Source organism: Schistocerca serialis, chromosome 3, assembly GCF_023864345.2.
Source record: "Schistocerca serialis cubense isolate TAMUIC-IGC-003099 chromosome 3, iqSchSeri2.2, whole genome shotgun sequence".
NCBI classification, from domain to species: domain Eukaryota; kingdom Metazoa; phylum Arthropoda; class Insecta; order Orthoptera; family Acrididae; genus Schistocerca; species Schistocerca serialis.
This window is the reverse complement of record NC_064640.1, coordinates 234,753,301-234,768,378: the sequence shown is the minus strand read 5'-3', so window position 1 is coordinate 234,768,378 and position 15,078 is coordinate 234,753,301. Positions and strand designations below refer to the sequence as shown.

At 37.2% G+C, this 15,078-nt stretch overlaps 1 protein-coding gene across 2 annotated transcripts in view; it reads left to right on the top strand.

The window, feature by feature from the left end:
• LOC126469984 (lipoma-preferred partner homolog) overlaps positions 1-15,078 on the top strand; it is an 87,677-nt gene that overhangs the window by 46,623 nt on the left and 25,976 nt on the right. For both annotated transcript variants that reach the window (XM_050097427.1, XM_050097428.1), the window contains exons 6-7: positions 11,805-12,030; positions 14,529-14,698. In XM_050097427.1, coding sequence (XP_049953384.1) covers positions 11,805-12,030; positions 14,529-14,698 — 396 coding nt within the window. The remainder of the gene's footprint in view (positions 1-11,804; positions 12,031-14,528; positions 14,699-15,078) is intronic.

Genomic DNA, 15,078 nt, shown 5'->3' with positions numbered 1-15,078 from the left:
GTGGGACGCAATGTTCTACCCAGTACAGCTCTGAACAGTAACTAACAAACATACAATGAAACTTCCATCAGTTACACATTAAACACAGGTGTGTGCAGGGCTGCCAACATCATTTCATTCCAACACACCATGGGTGCGAAATTACGAATGTCCTGGAATTTCTTGAACAGACCTCGCATTGTCACATAACCAAAAAAAGTGTTTATTCACCTGTGAAAAAGTTTATTTTTATTTGGGAAAATCCAGGAATTATTTTTTCTTTTCTGTTTATACAACCTGTACATGCAAAATTAAGTTTATGGAAGGATTGTGTTACTATCTTTGTGATTCATGTGGAAACACTGATCGTGATGGTCACAGAGCACAGTTTAAACCTTGTCTTTATTTGAACCTTTATATTATACAGCTTATATGATGAAGAATTGTCATCCACAACCTATTTACTGCCTTACTAATAGCTGCCAGACTGTTGTCTTTCATCGTGCTTATTCTCTGATACTGTAAAACCATTTTCTTTACTTACTTTCTCATTTATATAAATTTCTCTTTGTAGGAACTGCAACTTCAGGAAGAATGTAAATTTTTATCAAACTTAAAACTCTTTGAAATTAATAGGACGTGAATGGTTAAATTTACATTGTAGCAGCATAAATCAGCTTAACTTTGTCCTTACATTTGAGCTGTGCAGTGTATGTGTAAATAATTTAGAGAAGTTTCGAGGTCGAACATCATTATAGGCAGTGATAAATAATACAAGAGATATGATAATGGAATCCATACAATGTATGAGTCAAGACTACCATTCAGCAAGCAGTAGGTTCATTCTCATGACACTTTTTTTGTTCCATTCCATGTAAAAATGAATGAAATTTAGGCTAAATAGAATAATGTGAAAGGGTACCCCTGTGTCTTGAATATAGGAAAATCAAGAAGGAAGAAGAACACACTCAACTTCGCAAAATATGAATTATGTGTGATCAATTAATTCATTGCCTAATGTAGACATGTTGCTTATTTCAGTGTCCTTAATTGTGTTTTAATTTCACACGTCATGGGTCAGGTGACATAATGGGTCAATAACCCAAAGTCAGGTAGTGAAGGCAGGAATGAACCAAGCCTTCCCCCCCCCCCCCCCCCCCCCCCCTCGAAACCAGACCACCCTACTTTCAAAAAAGGTAGCAGTCATAATGAGTGTGTAAAGACTTCATCTTCAATTCTTTTACAGGAGAAAATTTATATTCTCAGATCTTCCAAGCAAAAAGTGTAACTGTTTTCATTAACGTGAATTTCTGTACAGCAGCTGAGAAACAGTTAGAAGCTTGCATCAGGAATAGAAGCAACTACAAAGACATGCTGAAATGTTTTCAATTAATTTTGACCTTCTCGTGGAGTATCCTTTTGTGTTTGGAACGTTATTCATCATGCAAAGTGGATGAAGAAAGCAATTTTTATTGCTTGAATTTATTTTCTGTGATGGATTGTCACAACACAAGAGGAATTCAATTTGTGTTTGTATTTTGCCTATCAGCATGTACATAAGAGTGAGGTTCTGCGCTCATTTTGCAGTTAAAGTACTGTTTGAGAATGAAGTCTTTCGCGACTGCACCGAACAGTCTGACTTCTTGCCACATAAGTTCAGGCTAAAACCTTGAGCTTTCGACGATTACCACCATTGTCTTCGTCAAGAACAACCGACTGTCGAAACTGATGCTGTTGTGGCCCCAAAGACGGCTTCTGATGGGTCAGTAATTAAGTCATGCTGTCGCAGATATCAGCTCCTGCACTTGTGGCGCCAGCGCTCCACACGTAGTGTAAAAATTGTGACAAATATATGTGGCTCTTCTCTGCATCAACTGCTCGCTTCCAGGCAATGATAAGATTGTATCCACTGTCACAGTTGAATATTTTCTTGCACATTCTTATTATTACAGCCTCTTTCATTATGGAGTCACAGTATGTAGGAGATTCGGACAAAAATTTTGTTTCATCAAACAATATTTTTTACTTGTTTTTGAGACAACTGCAAATTTATCCTGTACTTGACTTTTAATATGCCATTGATGTTTTGCACAGTGGTCAGAAATGGTGTGGTTGAACAGTCTTATGTAACAGCTTCTGCACTCACAATGGATGTTGTAAGTCCCAGGAATCTTGAGGGTGAGACTGTCCTTAACACTTTGGGTCCTGAGCCATTGCGCGCAGGTGTCTACCATAAAGACTGGCTGATTTTAACGTATTTTAAACAACTACAACTCGTGAAAGGTTTCAGTAACAGCAATAAAATTACTCTTATTGAAAAACCTAGACTTTCGTGTTTAAAACCATATATAATACCTTTCTCTTGAATTAATACATACTTTTGACAAGCGTTATTATTATAACGTTGTTTTTGAAAAAAGGAAAAATTGGTCAAAGGTATATTCACTGTATTTTCTAGAAGGAAATTTTTTTTTTAATTTTACACAGAAATTGTAATTATGATGGATACAGTATGTCTTATCTACAGTAACCTCCTGTAACTATTTTAGGATGCAATTTTGCTCTTTGTGTGATAAATTTTGAAGCACGGCATTTTGCACAATGCTACTTTACATTCACTACACTGGTAGCTTGTGTCTTTTCGCCACACTTTTCCAGTCAGTTTTTTTTCCTCTCAGAGAACACACTACACACTGATTTTGTTTCTGTTTCTTACCTACTTCTGTCTCAATCTTTTCCAGGAAATGATTTCCAGTTGATAGCTTGAGAGTCCAGATGGACCAGGTCGGGGTTCAAGATCTTTGCTTTGTGCAAGATCCTGTCATGAAGTGAGATGTTGAGGCGTTTTCCAGTAACCTTATTGTATAATATGCAGGAATTTACAGTCGCCATTAGTATAACATGGAATGCCAACTTTCTCCACCCCTTCACAGTTCGATGTTCAAATGTGCCGTATGACAATCGCTGATCTGATAAGTCAACACCAAACTTGTTTTTATTGTAGCCCACTACACAGGCTGACTTTGACTTCTGTCTTCCTCTCTGATCAGTGAAAGTGACCATCCCAGCAGTATGCCTTGTACTTATCATATGCACATTTCTTTTGTCCTTCCAACACAGTGCTAACATATTTCCTTTACGCCTAAAAATAAGTTCGCCTCGCTGAAGGTTCGGATCTTTTATAGCACGAGGCAATCCCTGCCGAGATTTTCTTCTTGTTCCCACAAGAGCAGTTTTTGTACCTTCCAGTTCTGAAGCAAGTATTGGACTTGGGTAGAATCTGTCCGTAAACAAAGTGTAGCCTTTTCCTGACAGATTTGCAAGCAATGTCTTTACCAGAGTCACTGTGTCAGACCTTTCACCCACGTAAACAGAGAAATTCCAGATGTAACCTGTGTCAGATTCGGATAACATGTACATTTTCATACCGTATTTATTTGGTTTTTGTGGCATGTACTGTCTGAAATACACGCGACCTCGAAATTTACACATGCCTTCATCTGTTGTAATTTTTTGATATGGTGTATACGCACGCTGGAAATTAGCATACACATTATCTAGGAGGGGTCTCACGTTGTGCAGTCGGTCATAGCCAGTTTCTCCTTTCCTCTTAGCTAAGGAATTATCGTTGTGGAAGTTTCTCAAAATAGAAAGAAATCTGTCACAGCTCAAGATGTTTGGACAGAAATTACATGACACAACAGGGTTCTTGGACCAGTGCTCTCGTATACGTGGCCTCACACTTACACACACATGGACTACAATTGCCAGAAACTTCCTTATTTCCATAAGTTTAACTCCTTTCCACTTTGATAATGAGCAGGTGGGTGAAAGGGAATTTGTGCTTTGTAATTTCCTGATGCATTGTTGAGCATGCAGATTAGTTTGTTCCTTTATATGTTTCATCATACTGTCTGTCAGGAAATATGAAAAAAAAATCTAGAGGTGCACTGTTCTGGTCTAAACTGACAACATTGCATATTCCGAATTGTTCTGAGAATAGATCGATATCTGGTGCATGATCAGTAGTCGTCCAACCTTCCTCAGAATCGGTGCGGCGCGCAGGTCTCGGCTTCCCCCTCACAGTCAGTCTCGCTTGTTCTTCAGGCACAATATCGACGGGATTACTTGCTGCTCAAGTGCTTGGACACCTGGTCTCCTCTTCTGAATCTATCAGAAGAGTGGTATTTGCAAATAAAATCATAATTACGTGCCGAGTTTTTTCAGTGAAAATCTGAACAAAAATTATACATGTTTTGTTGTCAGAATTCTTTACCTGAACTGCCAGAAACTACTTCTTGAGCATAGTCCACATCATCATCAGAGTTATCTACAATATCTTCCTCTGACAAATCAACATCACTTTCTTCTAAATCACAATATAACTCACGAGCAATTTCTTCGTCCGTCAAGCCACGCTTCGCCATGTCGATGCTACGGAGACAGCGCCGGAAAAAATCGCCGCTCGCAAAACGTGACAAATAAAAAGGGAAACACATCCTTCCACAGCATGCCCGCACCATCTAGTGACCAATACTCGAACTACAGTCCATGCAGCGCCTCCCATACAAGTGGGAGCCATAAGAATACATGAAGGAAGGGGAACAACGAGAACACGCGCCCGTAAAATTACAGTTGCCGGACTTTCGGGCAGGCCGCGCACGCCCGTATTTTTATGGGCGTCGGCGCCTAAGTGTTAAGAGGGCGTAGCATCTCCTTTATCTCCTTAGGAAGTCAGAAAATAGATCTGGTACCTTGTCTTCCCAGGACTCTGCATATTTTGCTGGATGTACCATCATGGAAGGGAAGAAATAAAATTGGTGGCTCATCACGTGAATGTTAAAGAAACCGCAAGTTGATGAACACTGATTCATATCTTGGTGCCCAGACTTTTCACCATCCAGTACAGAAGAGAGCAGCTTTAAGTACACCAGTACACAGAGCAAAAACTACTTGTGACGAGGACAACTGGGATTCTGAAATTAATGATCTTAAGTATGTGTTCCAACACGACAGCTGTGAGTCACATTATATGAAGTCGGTGCCCTCCAAGAAAGGGAAACATGAAAATGTTTTGTACAACATAGAGTACTGTATTTAGATTTCAGTTTTTCAAAATTTCATAAATATCATATTACCACCCATGATATTTCTCAGGTGGCTTCTCAAAAACTGAATGATTATTTGTGTTATCTGCCTCTGGAGTATGCTATCTTGGCAGTCATTGACCTTAATTTGTCTTCTGAATCAAATATGAAAATCTTTAATGCAGTGAGTCATGAGGCAGAATCATTAGACTAATATAGTAAAATGGCTCTAATAGAAATAATCATTCCCCAGAAATTATAATTAATGGGACCGTACTTCTAAAAGAAGACCAGTTTTTGCCAGATTTAGCTTGAGTGATCTGTTCTTTATAACAGATCCTTTGGAGTGCCATGGAAATGAAGACTTTGGCAATGATCAGACACTGTGCTAACCTAGAAATGTACACCAGCATCACTCTGACCCTGGAGTTTTTTTGTTTGTTACTCTGTGTGTGCTGCTGCACATACACAGTTCACTGCCACCAATGTAAATTCAGCATTGAGTGATACCTGGTAGTGTGTGGACATTTGAAGTTGAGACATTGTTGTTTAATTAATTTGACAGAAATATTTTTTGAAGGGGCGTTTTGACTGTAATGTGCACATTGTGTAACTGTTCTGTTGATGAGTGTGGTCCGTTTATATGAAAATGGCACATAGGAATGACATTTTACTGAGAGAAGATGGTACATGGGAACCATTGTTAGCAGAACTCAATTGTGAAAGTGACATGAGTGACTTTAGTGATGAAAGAGATTCTGAAGGTGATGCTCCTACAGCAATTACAGTCAATGGCGAAACTAATAAGTCTGCAGAATTTTCAGACCAATATGAAGTCTACAGTAAGAATGGTCATTGTTAATATTTGTGTAATATGTGCACTTCATTAAATGAATACCACCTTCATCTAATTAAACTGCAAATAAAGTCTTTAGAGCTGGATCACTTTCAAGTTTCTTCATTGAAAAGTTTCCATGAGCGTTTTTACTTAGTCTCGAATTTTGGATGCATTAATACTAATATTGTTTGAAAAAGTATGTGAGAGACATGAGATAAAATGAGTTTAATAGATGATAGTCCAGTTTCAATTAAAATATTCTATTGTCAGGAAATTTCTCCAGCAAATAATTGAGGGTCACTGTGATACAGGTGTACACTTTGTGTGGTAATTTCAAAGGTGTACACTATTTGAGTTACTAAAATGAAAGTGTTAATCTGACTGAAAAAGGCATGAAGCCCATAGAGGAGTAGAAGAAATAATTTGGAGAATATTGACACAGGTTTCCAAGATACATAAACAGACTTTATTAAAGAATAAGGATTTTTAACATAAAAAGTTTTTTTCATTTTTACCCCACAAATGTAGTACATATCTGTTATTGATTGTATCATGAAACGTACTACAGCAATATTAATTAACGAGTTGAAAGTATTGAAGTTATTGGTTAATCAGCTACATATTTATGTACAATATGGTTTGAGACAATAAATGAGATCTTCCCCCAAATGTTGAGGCCACGCCCCTGCCCCTGTTCTGTTGAGCACAAATTACACACAACTTATTTTTTCTTGCTAAAGAGCCAGAGTGGAAAGTAACACACACAAAAAAATTAGACATGTAAAATAAGAACCAAACTAATATATAGGAAGTGTTCAGCAGTAGTTAGGGCACAGACAAATGCTTGAACACTGTAACTCAGCTGTTGAACTTGAGAATGGCAAAGCTTCTCAGTTTTCCAGCATTCATTCTTAAAATGCATCCTCAAATTTTTGTAAATTCATCAAAAGGAATTTATTTTGGAGTGAGAAGTTTCTGTGGCATATATCCTCACATACAGATGCATGGTCTAAAAGTGATATGAATTAATGAAATCTTTGCACGCTTTGAGTTAAGTCAAATGCTTAAATTCCTGCATCCTTTCTGATGAGTACTGCATGACCAGTGTCAATTTGTAACTGACTCATTTTACTGATGTTCCCATCCTTAAAGAACCATACTACTGGCTGTGATATACTGGTGCCCATTTCACTGCCAAATCATGCGACATTTACATCCATACTCACTACACACACTTTCACTTTGACCTCATGTTGGATGTATCTCATAGTGTATGACATTTATGGAAGAACTGGTCATCACCCAAGAGCTACCACCCACTCCCCCTCTCCCTCCCGCCCCCACCAAAAAAATCCCCAAGTAAAGCAAAACATTATTGGGCTGGTAGAGAGAAACAGAATATGAAATGCTAGCAAAAGAAAAGCATTATAAACATCACAGTTTGTATTAATATGATTTTCTTCAGAGTTAAATTTACTAGTCTTATTTAAAATATATAACATTTTGACAGCTAACCCAAATGTTGCACATAACAATAGCCATAGTAAATCTCATGTTAATAACATGTTTGTGTGAATGGTAGCTGTGATACACTTTTGAACAGGTTTTGAATAGAGGAACTGGATTACCAAATAAAATATGTAGCATGCTGTATGCTGTTCATATTCTCATAATGAACAGAGTTGCAAGAAAGATAGTCATGTTTGTCAATGTTTCTGGTAGCTAAACAACACTTGCTTGATGAAACTTCCTGACAGATTAAAACTGTGTGGCGGACCGAGACTCGAACTCGGGACCTTTGCCTTTCGTGGGCAAGTGCTCTACCAACTGAGCTACCCAAGCATGACTTGTGCCCTGTCCTCACAGACTTAATTCCAACAGTACCTTGTCTCCTACCTTCCAAACTTCCCAAGTTCAAGTCTCGGTCCAGCGCACAGTTTTAATCTGCCAGGAAGTTTCATATCAGCGCACACTCCACTGTAGAGTGAAAATTTCATTCTAGAAACACTTGCTTGATATTTATTTTTTACTTATTATTTTTCTTTTGGATAAAAAGTTATTTTGGGTGGTAAAGATAACTAGGACACCATGTGAGAAGTACAAAGGGCGTTCAAAAAGTTTTGCACAGTCTTTTTTTATTTTTTGTGGGAGGAGAATGAAATTTTTTGTGAACGTACTTCGAACGTTTAGCTATGCATTGAGCCTATTCAATGTAGCCTCCATCAGGTGTGCTGCATCTGGCCCAACATTCTTTCAATGATGTAAATGCACTTTGCTAAAATTCTGGGAATTGACTTTTACACCATCGCGTGACGCAGGAAAGACGGTCATTCTCACTATCGAATGTTTTACAGTGCAGGTGGGTCTTCAGATGACCAAAGAGGTAAAAATCAGACGGAGCCAAGTCCGGACTGTAGGGAGGATGAGGAACAATTTTCCAACCCATTTTCCTGATTTTCTCCTGTCTCACAAGGTCTGTATTGGGTTTGGCATTGTCATGGTGTAGTCTAATGAGCTGACCCTGAAGCTGTAGTCTGTGGGTTTTGATGGCATATCGCAGCTTGTCCAGTGACTAACATTTATGGTCCCAGTTAATTGTGGAGCCTGTTTCCAAAAAGTCAATGAAAATGACACAACCCTCATCCCAGAAGAAGGAGCCCATCACCTTTCGGCCTGCTGTTCATGAAAGCCTTGGTTTCTTCTTCTGAGGGAACCCGGATAACGCAACTCCATGGATTGGGTTTTGCTCTCAGGTTCGGACAAAAACCACCATGTTTCATCCTGGGTAATTACGCTGTCAAAACACTGTTTCCACCCTTCAGTAAAGGTCTTCATGAGACCGTTGCACACATTCTTCCTCATCGTTTGCATTTCTCTTGTCAGTAATCTAGGCACCCAACGTGCATAGATTTTTCTGTACTCTAGTGACTGTACTAGTGATACCACACTACCAAATGACAAACGAGTCATTTCAGCAAACTGAATTGTTTGGATGATTTGTTCAATGGTCTCCTTATTCACATCACTCACTGCCGTCTATGTTCTACCGCATCGTTGATTGTCCAGTAGAGAGAAATCACCTTCTTTAAAGCTCTGCAACAACTGTTGGATTTTACTGTGATCCACTGTGCCGTCATAAACAGGGAGCAACTTCCTGTGAATCAATGTGGCAGAGTCATCACCGGTCTTGAAGAGGAACTCCATCACCGACCATTGTTGCAACCTGACATCTACTTCACGGTCCATTATGGCTCGCCTGTAAATAAAAGAAAATACTTTCATATACCAACTTACAGCTAAATGTTCCAAGTATGTTCACAAAAAATTTCATTCTTCTCCTGCAAAAAATAAAAAAATTAAAGACGACTGTGCAAAACTTTTTGAATGCCCTTTGTACTATAAAAAGTTAGAAACTGTGTGAGTGAACTGTGTAACAGTTATTTCTTTTCTGTCTCGGATGTTTTTTTACACACATCTTCAGTGCCCGACTTCTATTCCACACCCTTACCGTAATGTTAAATGGCTTTCATTGTAGCAGCTCCTAAGGAAAGTGGGTGTTACTCCATTGCACTGTAATAGTCTTCACATGCACTAATTTTAACTGGCTGCAGCAGACAAATGTGTGTTAATTTAGCACTGTTAATACTGCATGGAGTTCATCATCACGTGTCTCCATGCACATCAGTGCAATAACTCTTTCTAAAACCTGTCATAGTATTGCTGTTCCAGAAAACATCAATGTTGATAGTCTTATTTCTGCAGTGCAATTGACATTTCACCTTAGTGAACAGAGTCTGATTGTGACAATGATAATGATGCACAAGCATAATGAATGATTGCAGTAATTCCCATAGTGCTCAGAGCTCAGATAACTACTAATTGTTGGTCGCTTATTTTCAATGTCGCCCACAGAAAAAAGTTTTTGTTAAACATGAGAACTTCAGTTTGTTGATTTAGTGCTTATTCAATGGAAAAATATATTGTATTTTGAATCATATTTAATTACCAGAGATGTCTAAAGATAAAGCAGTAAAATAAAACCATCATTCATTGCTCAGAGAAATGCATTGAAAGTTTAATAAATGGGTCACAGAATTTGCCAGCAGAGAATATCTGTATGCTGATACATGTGCAATAAGCACATTGGCTTCTTAGAGACAAAAGAAGCATGTATGTATGTATGTTGCATTTAGTGTAGAGAGTTACACTTCAATCTATCCATGCTATTGTGTAAAATCATTTGACTTCCGTCTGAAACTTTCTACCTCTAGATTTGTTCTTCTAAGATCATGATTTATTGTAAACTATAGTTGTAAATATTATGTTTCTTTTTGTTTATTTCAGTATTAAAACAAAGAACTGTTTCCTTAAAATTAATCAAATGATTCGATAATATGATAAACCTATGAAATAAGTCCTTGACTGTTGCAACATTTTTAAGAGACTTCATTAAAAGGTTTTTCAGAAATGCAACATTAATAGCAGAATTATTAATATCTGTGATTGATGTAAGCCTTACAGTTTATTATTTTTATTACAAGCATTATGTTCTCTAAGTATTTGCAATCTCAAAATTTCTTAGCACATGTAAAATTACAGAGTCTCTCTATCTAGAATTTGTATAACATGATCTACAAGCTAGTTCAACTGTGCAATTTCTCACTTCATTTTTGTAGTACTTCCCATACACAGGAAGTCATATTCATCTTGACGACCTCAAGTAACAATGTGTTCAGAAGAGAAATAAAAAATATATTGAGCAAATATTTTTTATCTACCAGGTGGACATTAACTGATATCATTGCCATTCTTGTAACATTGTTCATTATAGACATGAAGAACACTATGTCTTTTCTAAATAACATCCTATATTTTTTATTCTGTAATCTGCTTCCTTTCCTCAAGTCGTGTTCAAAAGCACAGCATATCATTCACAGAAATGAAACATTATTGAAAATTTAATGCAAGTTGACTTACTTTCCTGCACAAGAATATAGTGAAGTTACTGGGGGCTAATGTAACTCACCCACATGCTGGAGTTAACAGTAAACAAATGGAACTGAAAGACAGTTGACTGAGTGGCCAGTATGCATTTGTGTTATATTTCAATTAGTTCACTGTCAACTCCAGTAAATGGATGAGCTGCTTTACCCCAGATACCTTCATTGTATGCCAGTGGGTGAGAGTTGGTCACTTCTGTGTTCCATTTTCGATAACTTCATGTTTACATGGCTGGTGTACGGCAGTACAGTTTTGAACAGGTTTTGAGGATAGGAAGTGGATTACAAAATAAAAAAAGAATAGGATGCTATTGGAAAAGACATACTGCTGTTCATATCTGTGTAATGAACAAAGTGGCCTTTCCTGTTATCATGCAGGTACATATCCTGATAGCTAAACACCATTTGCTTGATACTTTTTTTTTTTATTTATTTCTCTTCCACAGAAAAATGTGACACCCTGTATATCTTAGAATGTTCTCTCAGAAGGGTGAGTTAAATTGTTCGAATCATATTCTTATTAATCAGCATAAAAAAAACTATGATTACAGTCCATAGAATTAATTTTTGTTCTGCAGTGCAATGTGTGCTGATTTGAAGTTTCTTGACAGATTAAAACTGTGAGTTTGTAAAGTACTTGCCCACGAAAGTCTTAAATCCCAGTTTCAAGTACTCATCCAGCACATAGTTTTAAAGTGTTCACAGTGCTCATTGCAGTGGTATTTGTAATATTTTGATTGATTTTGTTCACGTTATACATGCCCATCCACGATGTTTCATATGATTCGCTGCCCCATTAAAATTATTTTGAAAGATTAGTTTTGATTTATTAATTACTGTAACATTTGTACCAGAAATAATTTGTTTTGTTTTATAACAGAGGATTTTTATTATTTTCAGAGCTCTGCATATGAATCTATATATGAACCTATTAATCCGCGGCCACCGAGCCAGATGTCATCTCGTTCCAACTATTCTTTGTATGCTCCTTACATGAGTGGCTCACAAAACAAATCAGAAGAAGCAAATACAGCACCTTCGTTAGGAAAGGAAGCAGAAGTTGATGCTTTGACTAATTTACTAGTTCAATCCATGCACGATTCCTCAGATCCCGATGACATATATGGTAATTTACATACTTTTTTTTTAAACACTTACTTTTTGTCTTTGCCACAGAGTATTTGAAGATGCTGATCTGAGAAAAGTTATATTAGTGTATGTTACTATACTGTAATTGGACTATGTAAACAGAAAGGGGTAATCACGAAAGGGGGTTATCATGCTGATTGTAACTTAATGAATTACGTAATTCCGAACATTCAGATACAAAGATTTCCTCTTTTGTGGAAGATTATTGGAGTTGCAGAAAAAAGATGCATATAAAATATGGAGCAGTCAGAAATGACAAATAACTCTGTATGTAAGGTATTTTTACTAGTTTCATCCAGACCCTGAACCTCAACTCTCCAATCATTAGTAACAGCAGACCCTGAACCTCAACTCTCCACTCATTAGTAACAGCAGACCATGAACTTCAACTGTCCAATCATTAGTAACAGCAGAACACAGTGTGTCTGTACTTTTGCTCCTGGAGATTTGAGTGAGGATAATAGCTGCTACAAATACTCAAAAATGGTGTAGGTATTCAGAATAGCGGGACTTGTAAAAATTAGTGTGTGAAAGAGCTGCAGGTTTCAGATCGAGAGTTCTAAAGCGATGGTGCAATATTTGGATTAGATTATCACACAGAAACCTTATTAACTATATTGTCATTGTACTGTAATTGTGGTAATGAAATCATTGTTCTAAAGTTTATTATTATTGTTGTTGTTGTTGTTGTTGTTATTATTATTATTATTATTATTATTATTATTATTATTATTATTATTATTATTAAAATCAGTGATAAACTAAAAATTCTTGTTGATGACAGTGGGTTTAATAAGTATCTTTGAGAAGCAGGCTGCTTCAATGTTCCCTCACATTCCACTGCAAATTTTTATTGTTCTTACAGCAAACACATGTGTGTGCACACACAGTGAAATGTTTGGTTAGTGTGGCCAAATAGTTTGAGATACTTGTAAAGCTTTTTTATTCCACAGTTATATAAATTTTATGTTAATTCGTAAACACTTAGGAGTAAGGAGATGACTCACTGAATAGCAGAAGTGTTGACTGAATAGCAGAAGTGTTTAGTTATTGACAGGCCCACAAAAAATAGAATGAAAACTTTGCTAGGTTTCCTGTGCATCCACATTGTGCCCAGGTGTGTGTGTTGGAGGAGGGGGTGAGGGGGGGGGGGGGTGCACGCAAAAAAAAAAAAAAAAAAAAAAAAAAAAAAAGTACTTTCCAGGAAATGGAAGATACTTTATTTTATCGAAAACAGCTTTCTAGTATGTTGAAACACATAAGAAACTGGTGGTAGGTGATATTTTCTGGAAATTTTCTGTAGGGACTAGGACAGCTGTTGCAAGAGAAGGCTGCTAAACAGTCCACAACAAGTTTTAAGTTTTAAATAGACTCCCTTTTCCCCTTCAGGACTATTTCAATTGTATTGCATTTCATATTGATGGTGAAGTATGCTGCTTATAGAATAGTGCTGGGGATTCACTGGCAACCTTCTGTCCCAGCCATTTTAAAGATACTAATAACTGTGGCATCACGTGTACTGCATTCTTCCACTTACTGAAACGTGAATAGTTTAGTCTCGCACATTTCAGCTAAGATGCCACTACCCTCTCTAGTAATATGCTCTCATGAGTGGATGTGCTGTGGAGATGGGTGCTTATAGTATGCTTTTGCCATTTTTCCGCTTACACCTGTAGGCGTATTGTGTTGCATGTTCAGAGTGTGTCATGTTGTTATGGGATCTTTGTGTTATTTCAAACTCAAAAGCTAGCAGTGTAGCAAAGTTCTGTGTTTTGCTGGTCATCTAAGACTTTATGAAAAGAATTACATAATTTGTGAAGTTGGTTGAAACATTGGACACAGTTGATTGCTTGAATAGTGGGCCATTCACTTCTTATATGGGACCAGATCATGGGTATATTGCCTTTATTTCAGTACATGTGATCATTTTTAATAATTAAGTCTCCAAAAATGTAAACACATTTGATTTATTTTCTCACAAGTAGTTATAAATTGTCTGTTGTTTAGGTATGTCAGTATGGTAATGAATCCTAGTGTCATTTAGTCTCTAGTACAATTAACTCGAACCTTTTTGTTTCTTTGTGTTGAAGCTAGTAATTATGGGTACAGCTGCATTCCCAAGTGGTTCTATGTTTAATAAAAGGTACCAAATGTATTGGGGGGGGAGCAATAACAATTTTCTCTTGAGAATTTTATCAGGAAAAGCTCTTTAGCCTGCTAAGAAATACACACAATTACCGTCAGTTAAGTGAAAGAATGTGTAATAGGTAAGTAATAACTCCTTTTGGTTTCCTACCCTGGGTTTTGCAAACGTCTTTGTAATTTTGAGATGAATAACACAGCATTTACAACTTTGTGTTTTTATTTTGAAATGTAATTAAAAACTTACTGCTCACTTTATTTCTGCTGAAGGTTGACTATAGCTTTTGCATGTTGTTTATAATTTTCTTTATAGTGTTATAAATGTTTTTGTAGGTGTGTGTACAGCCTGTGGACAAAAGGTGGTGGGAGAAGGATCTGGATGTACAGCCATGGACCAAGTGTACCACATTTCATGCTTCACATGTCAGCACTGTGCAATCCAGTTACAAGGAAAACCTTTTTATGCTCTTGATGGGAAACCATATTGCGAAGAAGATTATTTGGTGAGTTCGGCTAGGTTTAGTTCAACGTTGAAGCCACAAGATTTATGAAATGACCTTATTCATCACTAAAATCTCTCAGCCCATCTCACATGGCATGTGCTGTTCATATGGAAGTCAAACATCCTTCAGTTCAGCTTATAAATTCTGTCAATTAAGTCAGGATTCATTGCAGGTGACTCAGTGCTCTCTCTTTCACCATGCTCAGCAACCAAGCCTTAATGCATTATGTGGTCTGAATGGGTGAACGTTATGGGCAAAATCTGATCACATTTTGTGGGTGTTGTATATACCAATTGGGCAACATCGCATCCTCAAAAATAAGATACTGATGTGCATTGGAGGTACTGTCAATACAAGGAATCATGTCAACCGGATTGGTG